Source organism: Tenrec ecaudatus, chromosome X, assembly GCF_050624435.1.
Source record: "Tenrec ecaudatus isolate mTenEca1 chromosome X, mTenEca1.hap1, whole genome shotgun sequence".
NCBI classification, from domain to species: domain Eukaryota; kingdom Metazoa; phylum Chordata; class Mammalia; order Afrosoricida; family Tenrecidae; genus Tenrec; species Tenrec ecaudatus.
In genome coordinates, this window is record NC_134548.1 from 95009049 (window position 1) to 95027837 (window position 18789).

The following is an 18789-nucleotide window of genomic DNA, read 5'->3' on the forward strand; positions in this document are numbered from 1 at the left end:
GTATGACAAGCAATTTCAAATTGACTGCTAACTTCAAGGTTGGTTGTTAGTAATCCATCACACAACTCCACAGAAGAAAACGCCGGGAATCTGCTTCCATAAAGATCAAACCCAAGAAACCCCTATGGAGAGGTCCTCTATAATACACAGGTTCATGATAAACGGGAATCACTTTGACAACAACAGTTTTGTTTGCTTTGGTTACCATTTATTAAAACTTTCTCTAACATCTCGCTATTGTGTTTTTACTGTTGTTGTTTTGTTTTTACCTTTTATTGTGATTTGGGTGCAATTTACAGAGCAAATTGTAATCCTCACAAAGTAACATCAATATTCCCTATGTTTTCTATTTCCATTCATCCTTCCTTTTGACCTTTACTGTCTTCTGAACTTTATCTCTGGGTAAATGGTGTTCTTTTTATTCCATGCGGGTATGTATTCTAAAGAATGCATACCTCCCAGGTGGGGCGTTAATTTTAAAGGTCTGTCTTTCGCTTGACTGAAAACTGAGCTATGGTTTTGAGTGTAGATCCAAGCCAGAAGGGTGTCTAAGGACTCAGAGATCCTATCAATCTCCATTGGACCAATAAGCTCACTCTTTTTTGTTTTTAAGTTTTGTTCCACATTTTTATTCAAAACTAACCAGCACCTCTTAATGTGCTCCTTTTCAGGGCAGGTCAGCAATAGTAACTGGGCCCCATATAGGTCTGTTTTCAGGGTCATTGAGGTGAAGGTTCTCACATGGCCAATTGATCCCATGCATTAACTGTTTCCTTGCATCTTTCATTTCCTTCATTCCCCTTTGCTCTGAATGAGAAAAGACCAATAATATCTCCTTATATAGCTTTTCACAAGCTTTTAAGACTCTAGGATGTAGAGCACTGTCTTCATTAACTGTGTTATACTAATTGACCTTGTTGCTCCCCAAGACTATCATTCTGAATCCTAGTCTCAGTTCCTCAAGGTATCTGCTATAGCAAGGACGCTATCATAATTTCCCCCACTGGAGTCTCTACAAGATTCATAGATATATTGATGGCACATAGAAACACATGTTGAGATATCCTCTATGATATATATATAATATTTATGTATATATCCATCCATAAATAATTGTTATTCATGCTATTCAAGGATTAGGTATGCAATAGTAGTTACATTGGATACAATTCTTTCTTCCGTATTTAATGCCCAACTTTCATATGCATATGAATTGACTGTAAAATACCATGGCCTGGATCAAGCACACGTTAGTAATGAAAGTAACATTCAGTTTCTTCAACACTTACAAGAGATCTGTGAAGCAGATTTGCCTAGTGCAATACATCATTTGATTTATTGACTGCTGCTTCCGTGAACATTCCAAGCAACAAGAAATCCTTGATATCTTCCATCATTTCTTAGTGTTGATCATGATGTCATTTTGTAATGGTTAGAGATTATGTCAACTAGGCATTCCAGGGAAAGAGTAGGTGTGGAGCCCAAATTACCAATCTGGTAGCAGTTTGATGACACCTCTTTGGGTGTGTTGCCTTTTATATAAGAAAAAGATGAAACAGAATGAACTGTCTTTAGCCTTTCATCTTCTTCTTGGGGCTTGATCTTTCATTTGGTTCCTCCATCTCCTGTTGCATTACCTGTGGCTCCCAGGAGTCATCTGTGGACTAACAACTGTGGATTCATTCCACCAACTTCAGCTTCATCTACTTCTGCATCCACCAGCCTGTGCCCCCACTGTCTCATTTATCATCCTGTCCCTATTTGTCCACAAGTAAAGAGAAGCCTGATTTAAACTAGACTGAACTTACCCATTTCTACAACTTTGTAAACCATTTCTTGATATAAATCTCTTTCTATATACAAACACATCATTGCCACTGGTTGTGCTTCTCTAGAGAACCAAACCTAATATTAATCTCTTGATCCACTTATGAGGTTTTTTGATTACATTGAGTTGCAATCCATATGGATAGCTGACGTCATTGATCTTAAGCAAGTGTTTCAAGTCCTCCTCACTTTCAGCAAGCAAGGTTGTGCCATCTGCATATCGAAGGTTGTTAATAAATCTTCTCCAATCATGATACCATGTTTCCCTTTAATTAACTTAGCTTCTCTAATTATTTGCTCAGCCTAGAGTTTGAATAAGCATGGCGAGAGAATACAACCCTGATGCACACCTTTCGTTATTGTCAACCATGCAGTATATCCTTTTTTTCTTTGGGCACAACTATCTCTTGATCCATGTTCAAATAACGTATGAGCACAGTAAAAATGGTCTGTAATTCTCATTCTTCTGAAGGCTATCCATTGGGTGTTATGATCCTGTGGGAGTTACACAACTGGTGTCAATTTGAGGATTAAAAGTGTAGGGGTGGAGTCTATCCTGTCAATCAGGATATAGCCATGAGGCCTTTGTGTGGACATGGCCTTCTCCTGAGGATTCTGGGAACTCCTGCATTTCCTCCTTAGAGGTGGGAGACATGCTCTCTCTCTTTTTACTCCATGTGAGACATCCCTGTGGAGAATACATATGAAGAGAAACTGATGGAACCAGACCTCTGGAGCCAGAGGAGCCACGCGGAGACCCCTACCACCACTGACATGCTTATAATGCCACTGGATCCACAAGACTTCCCACCTACTGGCCTGTGATCTTCCTGCATTTGGCATCATTGCATGTGTTTTGTGCATCTGAAGAGGACTTTATAGATTGGTATCAGACATATGGGCTAATATCAGACTTATGGACTTGAGCTAGACTGAGTTGGGATGTTTTCTCAATTTTCAATTGCTCTTGTATATAAAGCTCTTTCTTAAACACATGTGAGTGTCTATGAATTCCTTTCTCTAGTCTACACAGACTAACACAGATGCACAGTTGAATGTCTTTGTATAGTCTTTAAAACACAAGTAAAGAACTTTCTGATATTCTCCACTTTGGGTTAAGCTCAACCTGAATCAGTAATGATATCTCTTGTTCCATGTCCTCTTCTGCATGGTGTTTGAGTTTATTGTGGTTCCCTCTCAATATATGATTGCAACCTGTGAGAAGTAAGTTTATTGTGCCACCCTGGCCAATAGGAACACGTGGGATTAATAAGGTCACAGTTTGAATGGAAGGCAAACAGATAAACAGTTCGGCAAGCCCCATCTGTCTCTCTCTTGCTCTCTGGTGATCTGACCAGTGTGTGGCTGCCTTTGGAAGTTCTCTGCCTCAACTTGTGAGCTACACTACCTGTGGAACACCCAACCTGTGGATTGTGTTGCTAGAGCTTGAGGTTCCTTTGAGAACCAAGGTGCTGGCGTATACATCGCTTGAGCTTGGGACTTTTAGATTCTGTCCTCTGGCTGACTTTTGGCAACCCTCCCTGCTGTTTGTTGCCTCTGGCAGGATGGCCTGCATTGCTCTACATATGACTCACCTGTCTGCTTCCTTGACCTTGGACAAAGCAGCCCTCATGAGTTGAAAGACTTCCAGTATATTAACTGTATATATATATATACAACACAAAGGAATATGACAGCTAATTAGTCCACACAGTGGTTCAGAGGGCCCAGCTCAACTCACTTCCGTGAAAGTTATATATATACATATATATAATCTTAAGTGTCCTAGTTTTGTTTCTCTAGAGATCTCTATCTAACACACAACCTTTGCTAAATAATCTTCAGCAAAATTTTATTTTAATATGTTATTAATACCAATTATGATAACTTCCAATTTCTGTTGTGTCATCTTTATTTTAAGTGAGCACAAAATTATCTCCTCAAGCCAGGTAAATTTTTCCCAAGTTTGTTGGGATAAATGAATTAATGCATTATCAGCTTGTTGAGACATTTCACTTGGTATTCTGTCAGTTTTTGGAGTCACATTTTTATCTTATACTTTCCATCAGTATTGACTTCCTGCTCAGGATAATCAGCTACTGATTAAATGCTACTTCTTGGTACAGTGAGTCTGTTTATTCTTTACACTTCCTTTAATGCTTCCTGCATCAATCAATATTATGCCCATAGAACCTGTCAATTGTATAATTCTAGGCTTATTTTTTTCTTCTTTAGTTCTTTCAACTTGAGGTTTGCTGAGCATATACTTCCATTTTGGCTTTCTGACTCCAAGTCTTGAAACATATTCTTAATAATTATTAAATTTCTCTTCTCCAGCTGTCCTGGAATATTCCGTTAAGCTCTTTTATTTAATCATTTTTCCTATTGGTGTTATAGCTTCTCTATGAACAAATTCCAGACTCTCTTATATGACATCCACTTTGTTATTTTTTTGGCCTGTCTTTCTTATGATCTTTTTCCATTTTCATATATGATATTCTCAATGTAATATCACAGTTCATTAGTATCCAATGATACAAATGTGTTGTTCTTTAAAACATATTATGAATTATGTTGTAGAATTGCATTTCAGATAGTAAATTCTTCTTTCACTGGTTCAAATCATTCATTGATAATCCGTCTACATTCTCTCCACTGTCCCTGATTTCTCATCTCCCTCTTATGGAACTTCATCCTCCCATTCACTTAAGTCAGCATCTGTCAATCTTCTACTCTGTTGTTTCATCTTCCCACACTTGCCCTCCTTCCCTTGGGTACCTGCAAACTCTATTCCTTTCCATATGCAAGTATTTGTCTTTTTTTAATTCTTATAGTTGTGGTTTCATACAAATCTATTTGGGGGATGTTTTGAAAATTCAGATGCAATATACTAAAGGTTGCATTTGGGATCTTGTAGATTTATTTTCCTTTTCTTCCACCTGACTTTTCATATAAGCAACTGATTGTTTCAGCCTGAAATATGTATTACTTTAAATAAATAAGGAATCCTAATAGCATACTGTGTTATATCTATAATTGATAACTATAAGGTGAGCTTTTCAAGCCCCCAAGCTGCTCTCTAAGAAAAGGTGATACTTTATGGACTCATGAAGATTTACAGTCTCAAAAACTCACAGGACAAGTTTCAGTCTGTTCTGCAGTGTCACTATAAGTCATAATCTACTGGCAAGTAGTGAGTTTCGTACAATGAATAGAGATTCAACTGTTCTGAAACCTAAGTTGGGTTTGTCAGAGTTCATACTCCTTTATTAAAATTAAAATATTCCAGGCTTGTTATAAGATGGTACAACATCTCCACCTGTGCCCAGAAATATTTAAAAGAAAAGTCAGAATTTTTCTTATGAATAAGCTTGGAGTTAACCTCTCCTCTGAAACATTTAACATGAACTACCCTTTGACTTCTATAGAGTAAAACATGTTCTGAAATATTTACTGCATTATTTGAAGAAGAAAAATTTAGATCTTCAAAATAATTGCTAGCAATTGCTATGAAGTCTTACATTTTAGACACTCTAAATTGCCCACACACATTTCATATATGTACCTTTTCTACTTACTATTATTTACTTTCCGCTTGTCTCAAGTTGTGTCTGGTTTTGCAGTATCCAACTTGTAATTTCTGTGTTTATTTCAAAATCTCCCATGTAAAAAAGTAAAACCCATTGCCATCGAATTGATTCTAACTCATAGTAATCATATAGGACAGAGAAGAACTGCTCCATTTGGGTTTCCAAATCTTTAAATTTTTAAAGGCTGCATAGTTACTGGTGCATTTGAGCCACTGACTTTATGATTGGCAGCTCAGTGTGTAATTATTTAGCCACCATGTGCCAATTATGCAGCTTCCCTTGGGAGTTTTTTAAAACCTCATTCTTTTTCAAAGAATATTTCTTACCTTTTTTTCCTTAGCCTGTTATTTGGGTCTGACTTGCTTTCATGTTTAAAATCAGGATGAAATAAATTATAAATTGTTGTTATTGTTAGGTGCCATTGATTTGTATTTGATCCGTAGTGAAGGAGACACTGCTTATTTCTGTACTGTACTCACATTGCTCCTATGCTTGAACCCATTGAGTTTTAATCCATACTGAAGGCTGCAACTCTTGATCCTCCTGAGCAAGTGCTTCAATTTCTCCTCACTTTCAGCAAGCAAGGTTGTGTCATCTGCATATGAAAGGTTGTCAGTAAGTTTTCCTCCCATCCTGATACCACAATCCTCTTCATATGATCCAAATTCTCTGATTATTTGCTCAGTATACAGATGGAATATATATGGTAGAAGAACTCAACACTGATACATATCTTTCTTGATTTTTAACTATGATCTATGTCCTTATTCTGTTCACAAAACTACCTCCTGATCCATAGTCAAGTTCTGCATGAGCAAAATGCACATTTGTGGAATTCCAATTTTCTCAAAGCTATCCTTAGTTTGTTATAATTCACACAATCAAATGTCTTGGCATAATCAATAAAATACAAGTGAACATCTTTCTGGCATTCTCTGCTCAGCCAAGATAAATTGGACATTATCAATGATTTCCCTTTTTATAAGTCCTCTTCTGAATCTGGCCTGAACCTCTGGCAACTCCTTGTCAATGAGCAGTTACAATTGTTGTTGGTTGTTCCTCAGCAATATTTTACTTGAACGGTATATTAATGATATTGTTCTAAAATGTGAGCATTCTATTGGCTTGCCTATCATTGGACTGTTTACAAATATGACTCTTCCAGTCAGTTGGCCAAGTAGCTGTCTTCCAAACTTCCTGGCATACATGCGTACGTCCTTCCTGTGCTTCATCAGCTCATTGAAATCGCAAAATACATTTTGATAGCCAAAAGAAGCTAGGCTTGCAAATAGACATTTTAAACATAACTAATCTACAGCTACAAAGCTCTCCTCTTGATAGCATTTACCTTTTTAGGGAGTCCCACAGACTCCAAAGGATAAAAGCAGGGAGTAGAATCAGTATAACAGATGCACAGAAGTCCTGATTGTAAAGGTTTTGAAGATTTGCAGCATAGTGACAAGATGGCTTCTGCTCCTTCACACTGCAGACAAATTAAGTGAATTATGTTGCTTATCTCTTAGTCCACTGTCTGGCTATCCTGTCATGTTCTGCTCTGTTGGCAAAATACAGAGTGGCTATGCTTCCAAGCAGAGGGACTTGCAGACTGCGCAGCTGGGAGGAACTGATCCAGACAGCAGAGGCAGGAGGTCACAGCACGTGGGGGATGAGGGTAGTGGGTGTTTACCGAGCCCCATCAGCCTCGCTGGGAGCTCACTTCCTCGCCCAATTGAGCTTCCCCCCTCCCTCACGCACACACCCTTTTCCCCCACAAAGGCACTGAGCGGCGCCACCCTCCGGCTGTAGCCCAGCACTGCACAGCCCCCTCCAATTTTCAATGTTCCACACTCCCCAGCCAGAGCCTCCAAGGTTCTTCTCACCCAGCCCCCAGTTGCCTCCTTTTCTTTAAGGAGGGTTTTTTTTTTGGTCCCGGTCTCCCTACCCACCACCAGAACGACATGTGAGTGGGCCTGGTGAGTGGCCAAATTTTCCAAGAAATAACTCCACCAAAATATCAAGTGACAGGCAAGATATCAAGTGATAGGCAAAGATGATGAGAGTCCCAGCACCAGCAGTGGGAGTTCAGATGCAGACCAGCGAGGTCCTACCGCTGAAGAGCCTGAAGAACAGAAAGAGAGAAACCTTTCTGCCACCCAGCAGAAGAAAAACACCACATTCTCTAGCAAAAGCACTGCCAAATTAACCCCTAGCGCTAAAGGGATTCAGAAGGCGCTAGCTGAAATAACTCTTGATCCTCCTGCTAACTACAGTGCTGGGTTTAAAGGAGATAACATTTATGAATGGAGACCAACTCTACTTGGTCCACCGGGTTCTGTATATGATAGTTATGTGTTTTTTCTGGATATCACATTTTCATCAGATTATCCCTGTAAGCCACCAAAGGTTACTTTCTGCACCAGAATCTATCACTGCAACATCAACAGTTAGGGGGTCATCTGTTTGGACATCCTTAAAGATAGCTGGAGTCCTGCTTTGACTATTTCGAAGGTTTTGCTGTCTATTTGTTCCCTTTTGACAGACTACTTTGACTTCTCAAGGTACCTTTGACATTTTCTGTTCAGTTCTTTGAATTCATCATTTCTTCCATATATTTTAGTTACTCTAATATGAAAAGCAATTTTCAAACATGGTAATGGGTCGGGAGGAAAGTGAAAGGAAATAGAGGAAAGGTGTAGGAGGCAAAGTGCGTACAGAGAAGCCTAAATACAGACATGTATATATGTAAATATATTTATGATTATGGGGGCAATAGATTTATATGCATATATTTATAGGTTCAGTTGTAGGGTAGCAGATCGACATTGGGCCTCCTCATGCATAATCCCCTAATACAATAGCACCTCGCCCTGCTAAACAGCCATTGCAGGATACCCATCTTCCCGACATGATCACTGAAGACAGACGTGTGTGTAAGCAAATGTGGTGAAGAAAGCTGATGGTGCCCGGCTATCAAAAAGATATAGCATCTGGGGTCTTAAAGGCTTGAAGGCAAATAAGCGGCCATCTAGCTCAGAAGCAAGAAAGCCCACAGAGAAGAAGCACACGGCCTAAGCGAATACAAGGTGTTGAATGGACAATGTAGCAGATACAAAGGAACAAAAACAATCATTGTGTGATCACCTTCCTCACATAATTGCTGAAGACGAAAGTGTGCATAAGCAAGTGTGGTGAAGAAGGCTGATGGTGCCCGGCTACTGAGAGATATAGCGTCTGGGGACATAAAGGCTTGAAAGCAAACAAGCGGCCATCTAGCCCAGAAGCAACTGAGCCCACACGGAAGCAGCACACCAACATAGGTGACCATGAAGGACAGAGGAGACCAAGTCTCCAACAACAAAGGTGGGGTGGTGGTGAGAATCACATCACCGTGAAAGAGGGGGAGTGCATGATGGGGACCCAATGCCCACCTGTAGACAGCTGGACACCCCTTCCAGAGGGGTAGTGAGGAGGAGATGGGCCACTCAGGGTTCAGTGTAGCAACAATGAAACTCAAAACCTTCCTCTAGTTCCTGAACGGTTCCTCCCCTCCCAATCATCATGACCCCAATTCTACCTTGCCTTGCGGACCTGGTTATACCAGAGGATGTACAGCGGTGCAGTGGGGATCTGGAGGCACAGGGAATCTAGGACAGATGAACCCCTCAACACCAGCGATGGGAGTGGCAACACCAGGAGGGAAGGGCATGTAGAAAGGGAGAACCGATCTCGGAGATCTATGTGTAATCTCCTCTCTGGGAGATGGGCAATGGGGAGGCGGGTGAGGGGAGACGCCGGGGAGTGTAAGACAAGATATAATAATTATTTATAAACTATCAAGGGACCAGGGGTGGGATCGGGGAGGGAGGGGGATGGGGGGAAAAAAAGGGAAACCGAGCTGATTCCAGGAACCCAAGTGGAAGGTGAATTATGAGAGTGACGAGTGCAACGAATGTATAAGGGTGCTTTGCTCAATTGATGTATGTACAGATTGTGATAAGAGCCTTATGAGCCCCAATAAAAAGATTTTTTAAAATAGTATATTAAAATAAAAGTATAATAATATAAAAAAGAAAAAAAAGCAATTTTCACGGTCTCATGATATTCAATTTGATCTTTTCTTTCTTATCTTTCTAATGATCGTTTGCATTTTTCCATGAATGATATTCTTGATATCCTCCCACCACTCCTCAGGTCTTCTGTCATCAGTATTCATTGTATCAAAATTTTTCTTGAGATGTTCTTGAAATCCAGGTGGGGTATACTGAAATTTGTATTTTGGCTTTTATGGGATTTTAAAAAATTTTATTCAGCTTCTACTTGAACTTACATATGAACAATTGATGGTCTGTTGGAAAGCTAGCCTCTGTCCTGGTTTTAGCTGCTGTTATTGTGCTTCTCCATTGTCTCTTCCCACAGATGTAGTCAATTTGGTTTCTGTATATTCCATCTGGAAAAATCAAGGTGTTGTTGTGCTGTTAAAAATGGTATTTCCTATGAAAATTCCTTGATTTGCAAAATTGTATCATGCGATTTACAGCTTCTTTTCTATTACCAAGACCATATTTACTAACTACCATTCCAACATTTTTCTTATTAACTTTTGTACTTCAATCAATAATTATCAATGCCTTTTGATTGCATGTTTGATAAATTTCAGACTTCAGACATCAATTTCTTCATCACTAGTTTTCATGGTTGATGCATAAATTTGTACTGTTTGGTTTTACTTGAAGGCAGAAGCTGCCAGCCAGCTCTTCAAGAGAAAATCCAGGCTTTTTACTCCCTCTAGTAAAGAGTTAACAGTCTCAGAGTAGTATGTAAGGCCAGAAATGCTGCTCTCTGGTGGGTTGTGTTCATGGCAGTTCCTGGAGTCTCCAACATTTTTCGCACTTGTGATACTGAAACCGCCCAATGTGGAGGAAGCAGAGCTTGAGGTAATTCCTGTGTGAAATGATTGAGTACAAACTGGTTGTGCTTGGAGCACATGCTGTTGGGAAAAGTACTTTGACAACCCCAACTAATCCAGAATCACTTTGTCGATGAGTGTGATCCCACTACAGAGGTTTCATACTGAAAGTAGTTGGTTGTGAATGATGAAACCTGTCTGTTGGACATACTGAGCACAGCTGGACAAGAGGAGTAGAGTGCCATGAGGGACCAGTACATGAGGACAGGCGAAGGCCTCCTCTGTGTGTTTGCCATCAATAGTAGGAAATCATTTGCTGACATTAACCTCTACAGGGAGCAGATTAAACAAGTAAAAGAGGTGATGTACCTACAGTTCTGTTAGGAAACAAGTCTGATTTACCAACAATGAAAGTTGACACAAACCAAGCACAAGAACTGGCTCAAAGCAATGGGATTCCGATAATCAAAACCTCAGGCAAGACCCGGCAGAGGGTTGAAGATGCCTTTTACACACTGGTAAGAGAAATTTGTCAGTCCTGAATGAAACAATAGCAGTGATGATGGGATTCGAGGCTGTATGGGACTGCCATGTGTGGTGATGTAACAAGATACTTAAGCCGTTCTATTAGAAAAGAACCACTTTTAAGCTGCACGGACACCTTGTCCTGACTTCCTTGGAGGAGTGTTCCTATTCCCGTCTTCAGTCTCACCAAGAAGCGCCTGTACTTCCTCCCTCTCAGTATATCCATGCCATGCTCTATTTCAAACATTCTCAGTATTGTCCTGCCGTGGGTTTCTTCCCCTCGCACACATACACCTTTGACAAACCAATTTTTCACCTAAAAAGTAATTCATGATCTCAAACTGAGAAACAAACTGTAGAATAGACACGATATTTGTTGAAAACTGCCCTGACCTCTAAAGTCAGCAACTGCTGGTGGTTTGTTGTTTCTTTCCATTTACTTTGAACTTGGAACTATGTTGGTTTTTGGAGAAATGTCATAAATTACTATTTGCAGAGAATAATTTTTAAGAGAAAGAAAATTAGTTTCAGCCTTGTAAACACCCAGGGGCAGTTCTATTCTGTCTTACAGAGTTTTGATGAGTCAGAATTTACTTGATGGCAATGAGTTATCACAGACAGAATTTTACTTCAAGATAGATCATGAAATGTACTTTGTCAATATGTATGCAATGCCATCCCTTTCAATTGTGCCATTCCCATTACAGGAAACCATTTGAATTTCCCATTCAATATGTCAAATACCAGTCCTCAACAGTTTCTGTCACTAACTCCTAGGATATTGATCTTTAGTGTGTTCCATTTCATTTTTTTTAGTTTAAATGCATTTTATTTTAGACAACCTACACGACATTTTTTTTCCTTTAAAAAAAATGCCTCCGCTCCAAATAAATCAGGGTCAAAAGTAAATGAAGAGCTCACGATGATATCAGTTCCGTTTGTCTAAGTCCTGGTGTCGTGTGGATGAATAGCAGCCAGTCGGGATGAGGCATCGGTCGTGAGTTGCCCACTGTGCTAACATTTCTCCATCTCTAAGCCATCCTTAAAGAAGATCATATATGGGGTGACACCATCTTCACGGCAGTCCAGCAGAGCAACCATGCCATCTGGATTCATGTTCTCACCAATAAAGAACTGGTAGTTTTTGAAATTTGCAAGGATGTTCTTGATTTGTTCTGCAGCACCTGTCATAAAAGGCTTTACTCTTTCTGGTTTCTGTTCTTCAAGTTTGCCTTTGATTGATTTCATGTAGTCTTTGATGTACTTCTTGTAGGCTTCTTTTGTGAAGCTGGTTTCCTGCAAGTGATGGTTCATGACAATATCAACACCAGTGACCACGGTGCTTTCTGCTGCATCACCATCAGGGGCTTCAGCTGAGGCGTTACCCCCAATGAGGGAGTCATCGATGGCACCTTCGGTCCTACTGACCATCTTCCCCTCCACTTCCAGACACAGCCCGTCTGCGATCTCCCGGATCTTGTAGATGTCAGAGATCATCTCATCATGGCTGATGAGGTCCCAGTAGATGATCATGATGGCGGCTGAAGGGAGACAGCGGCGGCGCGAGCTTAGCAGGAGCCCAGAGCTCTCAGCAAGCGCGGTGCGGCCGGAGCGGCGCTCGGTGGGAGGGGGGAGCGGGCGGAAAGGGCCCATTTCATTTTTTACAACCTCTAAATTTTCTAGATTAATACTTTGCACATTCCAAGTTCTGAATATTAGTAGATATTTGCAGGTATTGCTTCTCAGTTTGAGTGGTGCCCCATCGGCAAGTGATGGTACCAAAGGCTTTATTCCCACAGGCTTTCCTCCCTCCATGCTACCATGGTCAGCTCTCCTTTGGCAAAACAACCCCTCCTCAGTCATATTCTGAGTGCCTTTATATACAAGGGGCCCATTTACTGGCACTCTCTCTGACAATGTTCTGCCTCCGTTCATTAGGCCTTCAGTGTATGACAATGTTTCAAAGCTGTGTGTTTGTCTGGGTAAATTAGGGAAACAAATCCACAGAAACTCATATCTACATAGATAGATGATATAGATATAGATGATATAGATATAGATATAGATAGATATATCTCATATATAGATATAGATATATATGATAGTTTTATATGAAGGGTAATTGTACATTAAGAAAAAAATCCCAATCCAGTGCTGTCTAAGCCCATAAATCCAACATTAGCCATGTGTCCAACACCAATCCACAAAGTCCTCTTCAATCTCACAAAACACATGCAATGATACTGACTGCAGGAGGAAAGCTGAATCAGTGAGTGTGTAAGCATCTCAGCAGTGGCAGGGGTCTCCCCAAGGCTGCTCAGCACACAGGGCTGCATCAAGGTAGGTCCATATGGCTTCTGCTCAGGGATGTCTTACAGGAAGTGAGCCTTGCCAGCTGAAGCAGGGAACTGGCTAAGGCAGCTGCACCCTGGTCTAACCATCAGAGAACAAGAGACCTGAGAACTAGAAAGGTGAGGCTTACTGAGCCATTTATCTCTCCACGCTTCAATTACTCCTACATGTGTTTATCGGCCAGGTTGACACAATAAACCTTCACTAACTGAATCCACCCCTTGCCAATTTGGCGCCGGTACACAATTCTTTTGCCTAACAATTCCTGTTAAGCAACACCTACACTTTAATCCTATAATCCTATGAATATATTCCCCCATCTATGAACGTTTGTAAGCAAGCCAACCACTTCATGCCTTTATCCCCCCAAGTTTGGGTACCCAATTTCTATACTGCCCACTTATATCAACCCAGACTAACAAATTATGCGTAAGGTTTTCAGTGGCTACTTCCTTTGAAGCGGGCAAGCAACTCCTTCTTTGTAGTCTGTTCTTTGGCTTGACGCTCTGATGACCCTCCTATCATTTGAAATACCAATGACATAAATTCTAATATCAGAGCAACACAGAAGCCAACTGAGTATGATAAACTGACATACAAGGTGGCAATTAACAAACTAATGTAATAGCTAAAACTGTAGTAGAAAGCCATATTCAAGGAACTAGAGCTGGTGCTGTCTAATGCAACCCCAGCAATAGCCCTAAAACTAAGACACAAATAGAGAAAAAAAAATTTGACTGTGTAATTATATTAACCTGATTTTCTCATATGCTATCATCATTATATTACCACACACAGCTTTGCATTTCAAGGTAGGCTTTACAATAATCTTTTTGTTTGTTTGCTTGTTTTGTTCTTTGTAAAAACGAATTCAACACCACTCCATGATTTTATCATTCCTAGCACACTAAGCCATATTATTGTGTGATTAAAAATGGCTAATCCCTTTGCATTTCAGCAGAGTAATTTCTAGGATATTGATCTTTATGTGATCTACGTTATTTTTGAATACCTCCAGTTTTTGTTTTTTTTTGTTTTTTTAACATTTTTTTTATTTTAACAATTTATTGGGGCTGATACAATTCTTTTCACAGTTCATACATATACATACATCAATTGTATAAAGCACATCTGTACAGTCTTTGCCCTAATCATTTTTTTCTCTTTTCTTCTTTTACATTTTATTAGGGACTCAAACAACTCTTACCACAATCCATACATATACATACATCAGTTGTATAAAGCACATCCATACATTCCCTGCCCCAATCATTCTCAAGGCATTTGCTCTCCACTTAAGCCCCTTGCATCAGGTCCTCTTTCACCCCCCCCCCCTCTCTCCCCATTCCCCCCTCCATCATATGCCCTTGGTAATTTATACCTCGTTATTTTGTCATATCTTGTCCTATCCGGAGTCTCCCTTCCCCCCTTCTCTGCTGTCCCTCTCCCAGGGAAGAGGTCACATGTGGATCCTTGTAACCAGTTCCCCCTTTCCAACCCACTCACCCTCCACTCTCCCAGCATCGTCCCTCACACCCTTGGTCCTGAAGGTATCATCCACCCTGGATTCCCTGTACCTCCAACCCTCATATGTACCAGTGTACAGCCTCTGTCCTATCCAGCCCTGCAAGGTAGAATTCGGATCATGGTAGTTGGGGGGAGGAAGCATCCAGGATCTGGGGGAAAGCTGTGTTCTTCATCGATACTACCTCACACCCTAATTAACCCATCTCCTCTCCTAAACCCCTCTATGAGGGGATGTCCATTGGCCGACACTTGGGCCTTGGGTCTCCACTCTGCACTTCCCCCTTCATTTAATATGATATATATATACATATATACACATACATATATACATATACACATATATACACATACATACACACACTTATATCTTTTTTTTTTTTGCATGATGCCTTATACCTGGTCCCTTGGGCACCTCGTGATCTCACTGGCCGTTGTGCTTCTTCCATGTGGGCTTATTTGCTTCTGAGCTAGATGGCCGCTTGTTCACCTTCAAGCCTTTAAGACCCCAGACACTATCTCTTTTGATAGCCGGGCACCATCAGCTTTCTTCACCACATTTGCTTATGCACCCATTTGTCTTCAGCGATCCTATCATGGAGGTGTGCAGTCAATGATATGATTTTTTGTTCTTTGATGCCTGGTAACTGATCCCTTTGGGACCACTCGATCACACAGGCTGGTGTGTTCTTCCATGTGGACTTTGTTGCTTCTGAGCTAGATGGCCGCTTGTTTATCTTTAAGCCTTTAAGACCCCAGTCACTATCTCTTTTGATAGCCGGGCACCATCAGCTTTCTTCACCACATTTACTTGTTCACCCACTTTGGCTCCAGCCGTTGTGTCGGGAGAGTGAGCATCATAGAGTTCCAATTTAATAAAAGAAGGTATTCATGCATTGAGGGAGTGTTTGAGTAGAGGCCCAAGGTCCTTCCGCCACCTTAATACTTGACCTATAAATATAGACACATAGATCTATTTCCCCATCCTCCTATATATATTTGCATGTACATGTCTTTGTCTAGACCTCCATGAATGCCCTTTGACTCCTAACTCTTTCCTACATCTCCCTTGACCTTCCTCCTGCCCTACTACCATGCTTAATCGCCACCTGGGCTAGAGTATACCTCTTCTCTAAGCAACCTTACCTTTGATCATTTCCCACCATGCCTGCCACTCCCCCTTCTCTACCATTTGGGGTCCCATGTTTTTCCCTTGTCCCTAGGTTTGTTAACACCACTTCCTTACCCCCCCTACCCCCCACCCTAAGTCCCCCCGGAACTGTCGGTCCCGTTGTTTTTCATCCAGATAGTTCATCCAGCCTGTCCTATTCAGACAGACTTGAGTCACTAACATGCTCGAAAACTAGACAGAGGAAAACAAAGCAACAGTATACAACCAGACAGCAAAACAACAAAAACAAACCACTGAAAAAGAACAGAACAAAACAGTTCAGAAGAGAAAAGCTTGTAGTTAGTTCAGGGATCGTTTGCTGGCCCTTAGGAGCGTTTTCCAGTCCAGTCTGTTGGGGCACCACGCCCTGGCCCCAAAGTCCACTTTCAGCATTCCCTGGGGACCTTGCCACTCCATTCCCTTGCTGTTCCTCTGCACTCCCCCAGTGATTTGCCTCGGTGTGGTGGGATCAGGTCAGGTGCAATTCCCACACTGTGTCTCCGGTGCTGTCCCCTGTATCGCCCTTAGTCACTGAGGGGCATCATGTCTCATAGTAGGGCCAGCCATGTTGTTCTCTCTGTGGACTGGCTGCTCTACTCAGGAACATCATCATCACGGCCTGGTGGGCCAGGCTGTGCTCCACTCTCTCCTCCTGCCCCTTCATCTGCTCCCGTGTGCTCTGATCAAATATGTCCATCTCCCATAGCTGCAGAGTCAATGTCGTCCTTTGGAACAAATTCTTTTGGGGGGAGGGGCAGGAATCCACTTAATTTATGGTGCTGGGGCTAGCCTCCCAGACCTCTCCACCGGTTCCCTCCTCCACGCCGGGATATTGCATTCACACCTTGCGACACTGGGTTGAAGTCTGGTCCCACTTTCCCTGTGGAGACATAAACAATACCCTCCCCTTGGGTGGATTAATGCCCCATGACCCCACTACCCTTTTCTTCCTTGTATTCATCCTTTTGTTTTCCTTTCCCCACCTCCTCCACCATTGTCTACCATGTACATCCCTGGTTTTGGTCTGGTCTCTTCCATACTACACCATCTTCACCCCTAAAATGTTTGTATACAGTAGCTTTTTTCCCTATGCCACTTTTGCTTTAAAAAAAAATTTTTTTTAAATTCTTACCTCAGTGGACTCATGTTGTACTTGTCCTTTTGTGCCTGACTTACTTCGCTTAGCATGATTTCCTCCAGTTCTTCCCATGCCGCTATGTGCCTCATACGTTCATCACTGCTTTTTAGTGATGCGTAGTATTCCATTTTATGTATATACCACAGTTTTTTAATCCAATCGTCAGTTGATGGAAATTTGGGTTGCTTCCAACTCCTTGCAATTGTGAACTGTGCCGCAATGAACATTGGAGCACAGATGTCTGGTCTTGGTTTGTTTCTTGCCTCTTCTGGGTATATGCCCAATAGGGGGATTGCTGGGTCATATGGAATACCTCCAGTTTTGTTAAAGTTTGTACATTCTGTGTTCCAATTATTTGTAAGTAGTTTATCAAGACATAATTAACATATCATGAAATTCAATACCTCAATCATATTCAGAAGGATTATGCATTCAGCACCACAATCAACTTTGGAACATGTTCTTCCTACTGTGCATATTTCTGTTGAGTCCCTATCCCACCCCACCCCCATAATATGCTCCTCAGTGCCCCCAGATAAGTATTAATCCTACTGCTGTCTTCATAGATCTACCCATTGTTATTTCCCTATACAGAAAACATAAAAAACAAAAAGGAATCTGGCAATAATGACCAGATTAAACAGAGGAAAACCTCAATCAAAAGGAAACCAGAAAATATTAAAATCATAATACATTCAAAATGAGTCAAATAGAGATCTAATAACAAGGTGTTAACATTCTTGTCAAACTACAGAAGATAAAGTCCATTTTACAAGGCTCTTTGTCTGATATTAAGACTATTTACATTTTTAGATTATGATCAGTGAGGTTTTACCCGAGATTCAATCCACATACAGACCCTGCAAATGGATTTGGGTCTTCCACTATCATCCCACATTCTGCAAGCTGTGGTTAGAATCTAGTCACTAGTACCATTCCTCCTCTGGATTTGAATTTTTTTTCTTTACAATCTTGGATCATATAAAGTGGTATACCTCTTCTCTGTGGATTTAACTGATTCCTCATTTAGATGGCTGCTTTAGAGAAACCTTTTAGATCCCGGGTGCTTCCCCTCCCCCCCTAAAAACAAGTTCATCTGATTTTTTTCATCACACTATTGTGCATAACTTATATCATCAGTGTTCTCCTCATGAGGTCAAGTATTGAACAGGGTTATGACAAAGAATGACTTGTTCTTATATTAATACTACAACACAATTATTAATAGAGTTTATAGGTGCTTTTGTTTTGCATTTTGAGTTGTGTTCCATCAGCAAATGAAGGTCATGAAAGCATTACATCAAAATCATTATGATGGACTCTAATTTGAGAAACTTGCTCATAAATAAATATCCACTGTCAAACCTATATATATCCTTTGGAATACTCTCCCTCGCACTTGGTCTGCCAGTTTGTCTATACTTGTAGTTGACAACTATTGCAGGATTGTGTGTATAACTGTAATTAATTCAGTTGCATTTTACTCTTACAAACCTATAAGTGGCTTCCCCTGCCTTCATAATTTTTTCTTAAATTCCCTTTTATTGTATATTGCCTTTCTCTTCACCTGAGTTAACACTTATCAGTGGAGTAACCCATGGGTTCCCCACTGCTCCTCCATCTCGCAATCCTTGGTAACTACCAAAGAAAATTTCTTTTAGTGACATCATATAGGTTTATCCATGTTATGATATTCTTTGACATCATATTCTTTGACATAACTTAGTACTCCACTGTGTGTATACAAAACTTTATT

At 40.8% G+C, this 18789-nt stretch overlaps 1 protein-coding gene and 2 pseudogenes across 1 annotated transcript; 2 read left to right on the forward strand and 1 right to left on the reverse strand.

Moving 5' to 3' along the window:
- The first annotated feature begins 425 nt into the window (after positions 1 to 425).
- Positions 426 to 7985, forward strand: LOC142433538 (ubiquitin-conjugating enzyme E2 E3 pseudogene; annotated as a pseudogene).
- Positions 7986 to 10367: 2382 nt separating this feature from the next.
- LOC142434606 (GTPase NRas pseudogene) lies at positions 10368 to 10929 on the forward strand (annotated as a pseudogene).
- Positions 10930 to 11847: 918 nt separating this feature from the next.
- LOC142433874 (translationally-controlled tumor protein-like) lies at positions 11848 to 12381 on the reverse strand. The gene has a single exon (XM_075538515.1). The coding sequence runs from the start codon at positions 12379 to 12381 to the stop codon at positions 11863 to 11865; it is 519 nt and encodes a 172-aa protein (XP_075394630.1). The 3' UTR covers positions 11848 to 11862.
- Between the last annotated feature and the right edge of the window lie 6408 nt (positions 12382 to 18789).

Bases quoted from the DNA above. Each gene is read 5' to 3' on its own strand.
- LOC142433874 (XM_075538515.1), bottom strand. From the start codon at position 12,381: ATGATCATCTACTGGGACCTCATCAGCCATGATGAGATGATCTCTGAC.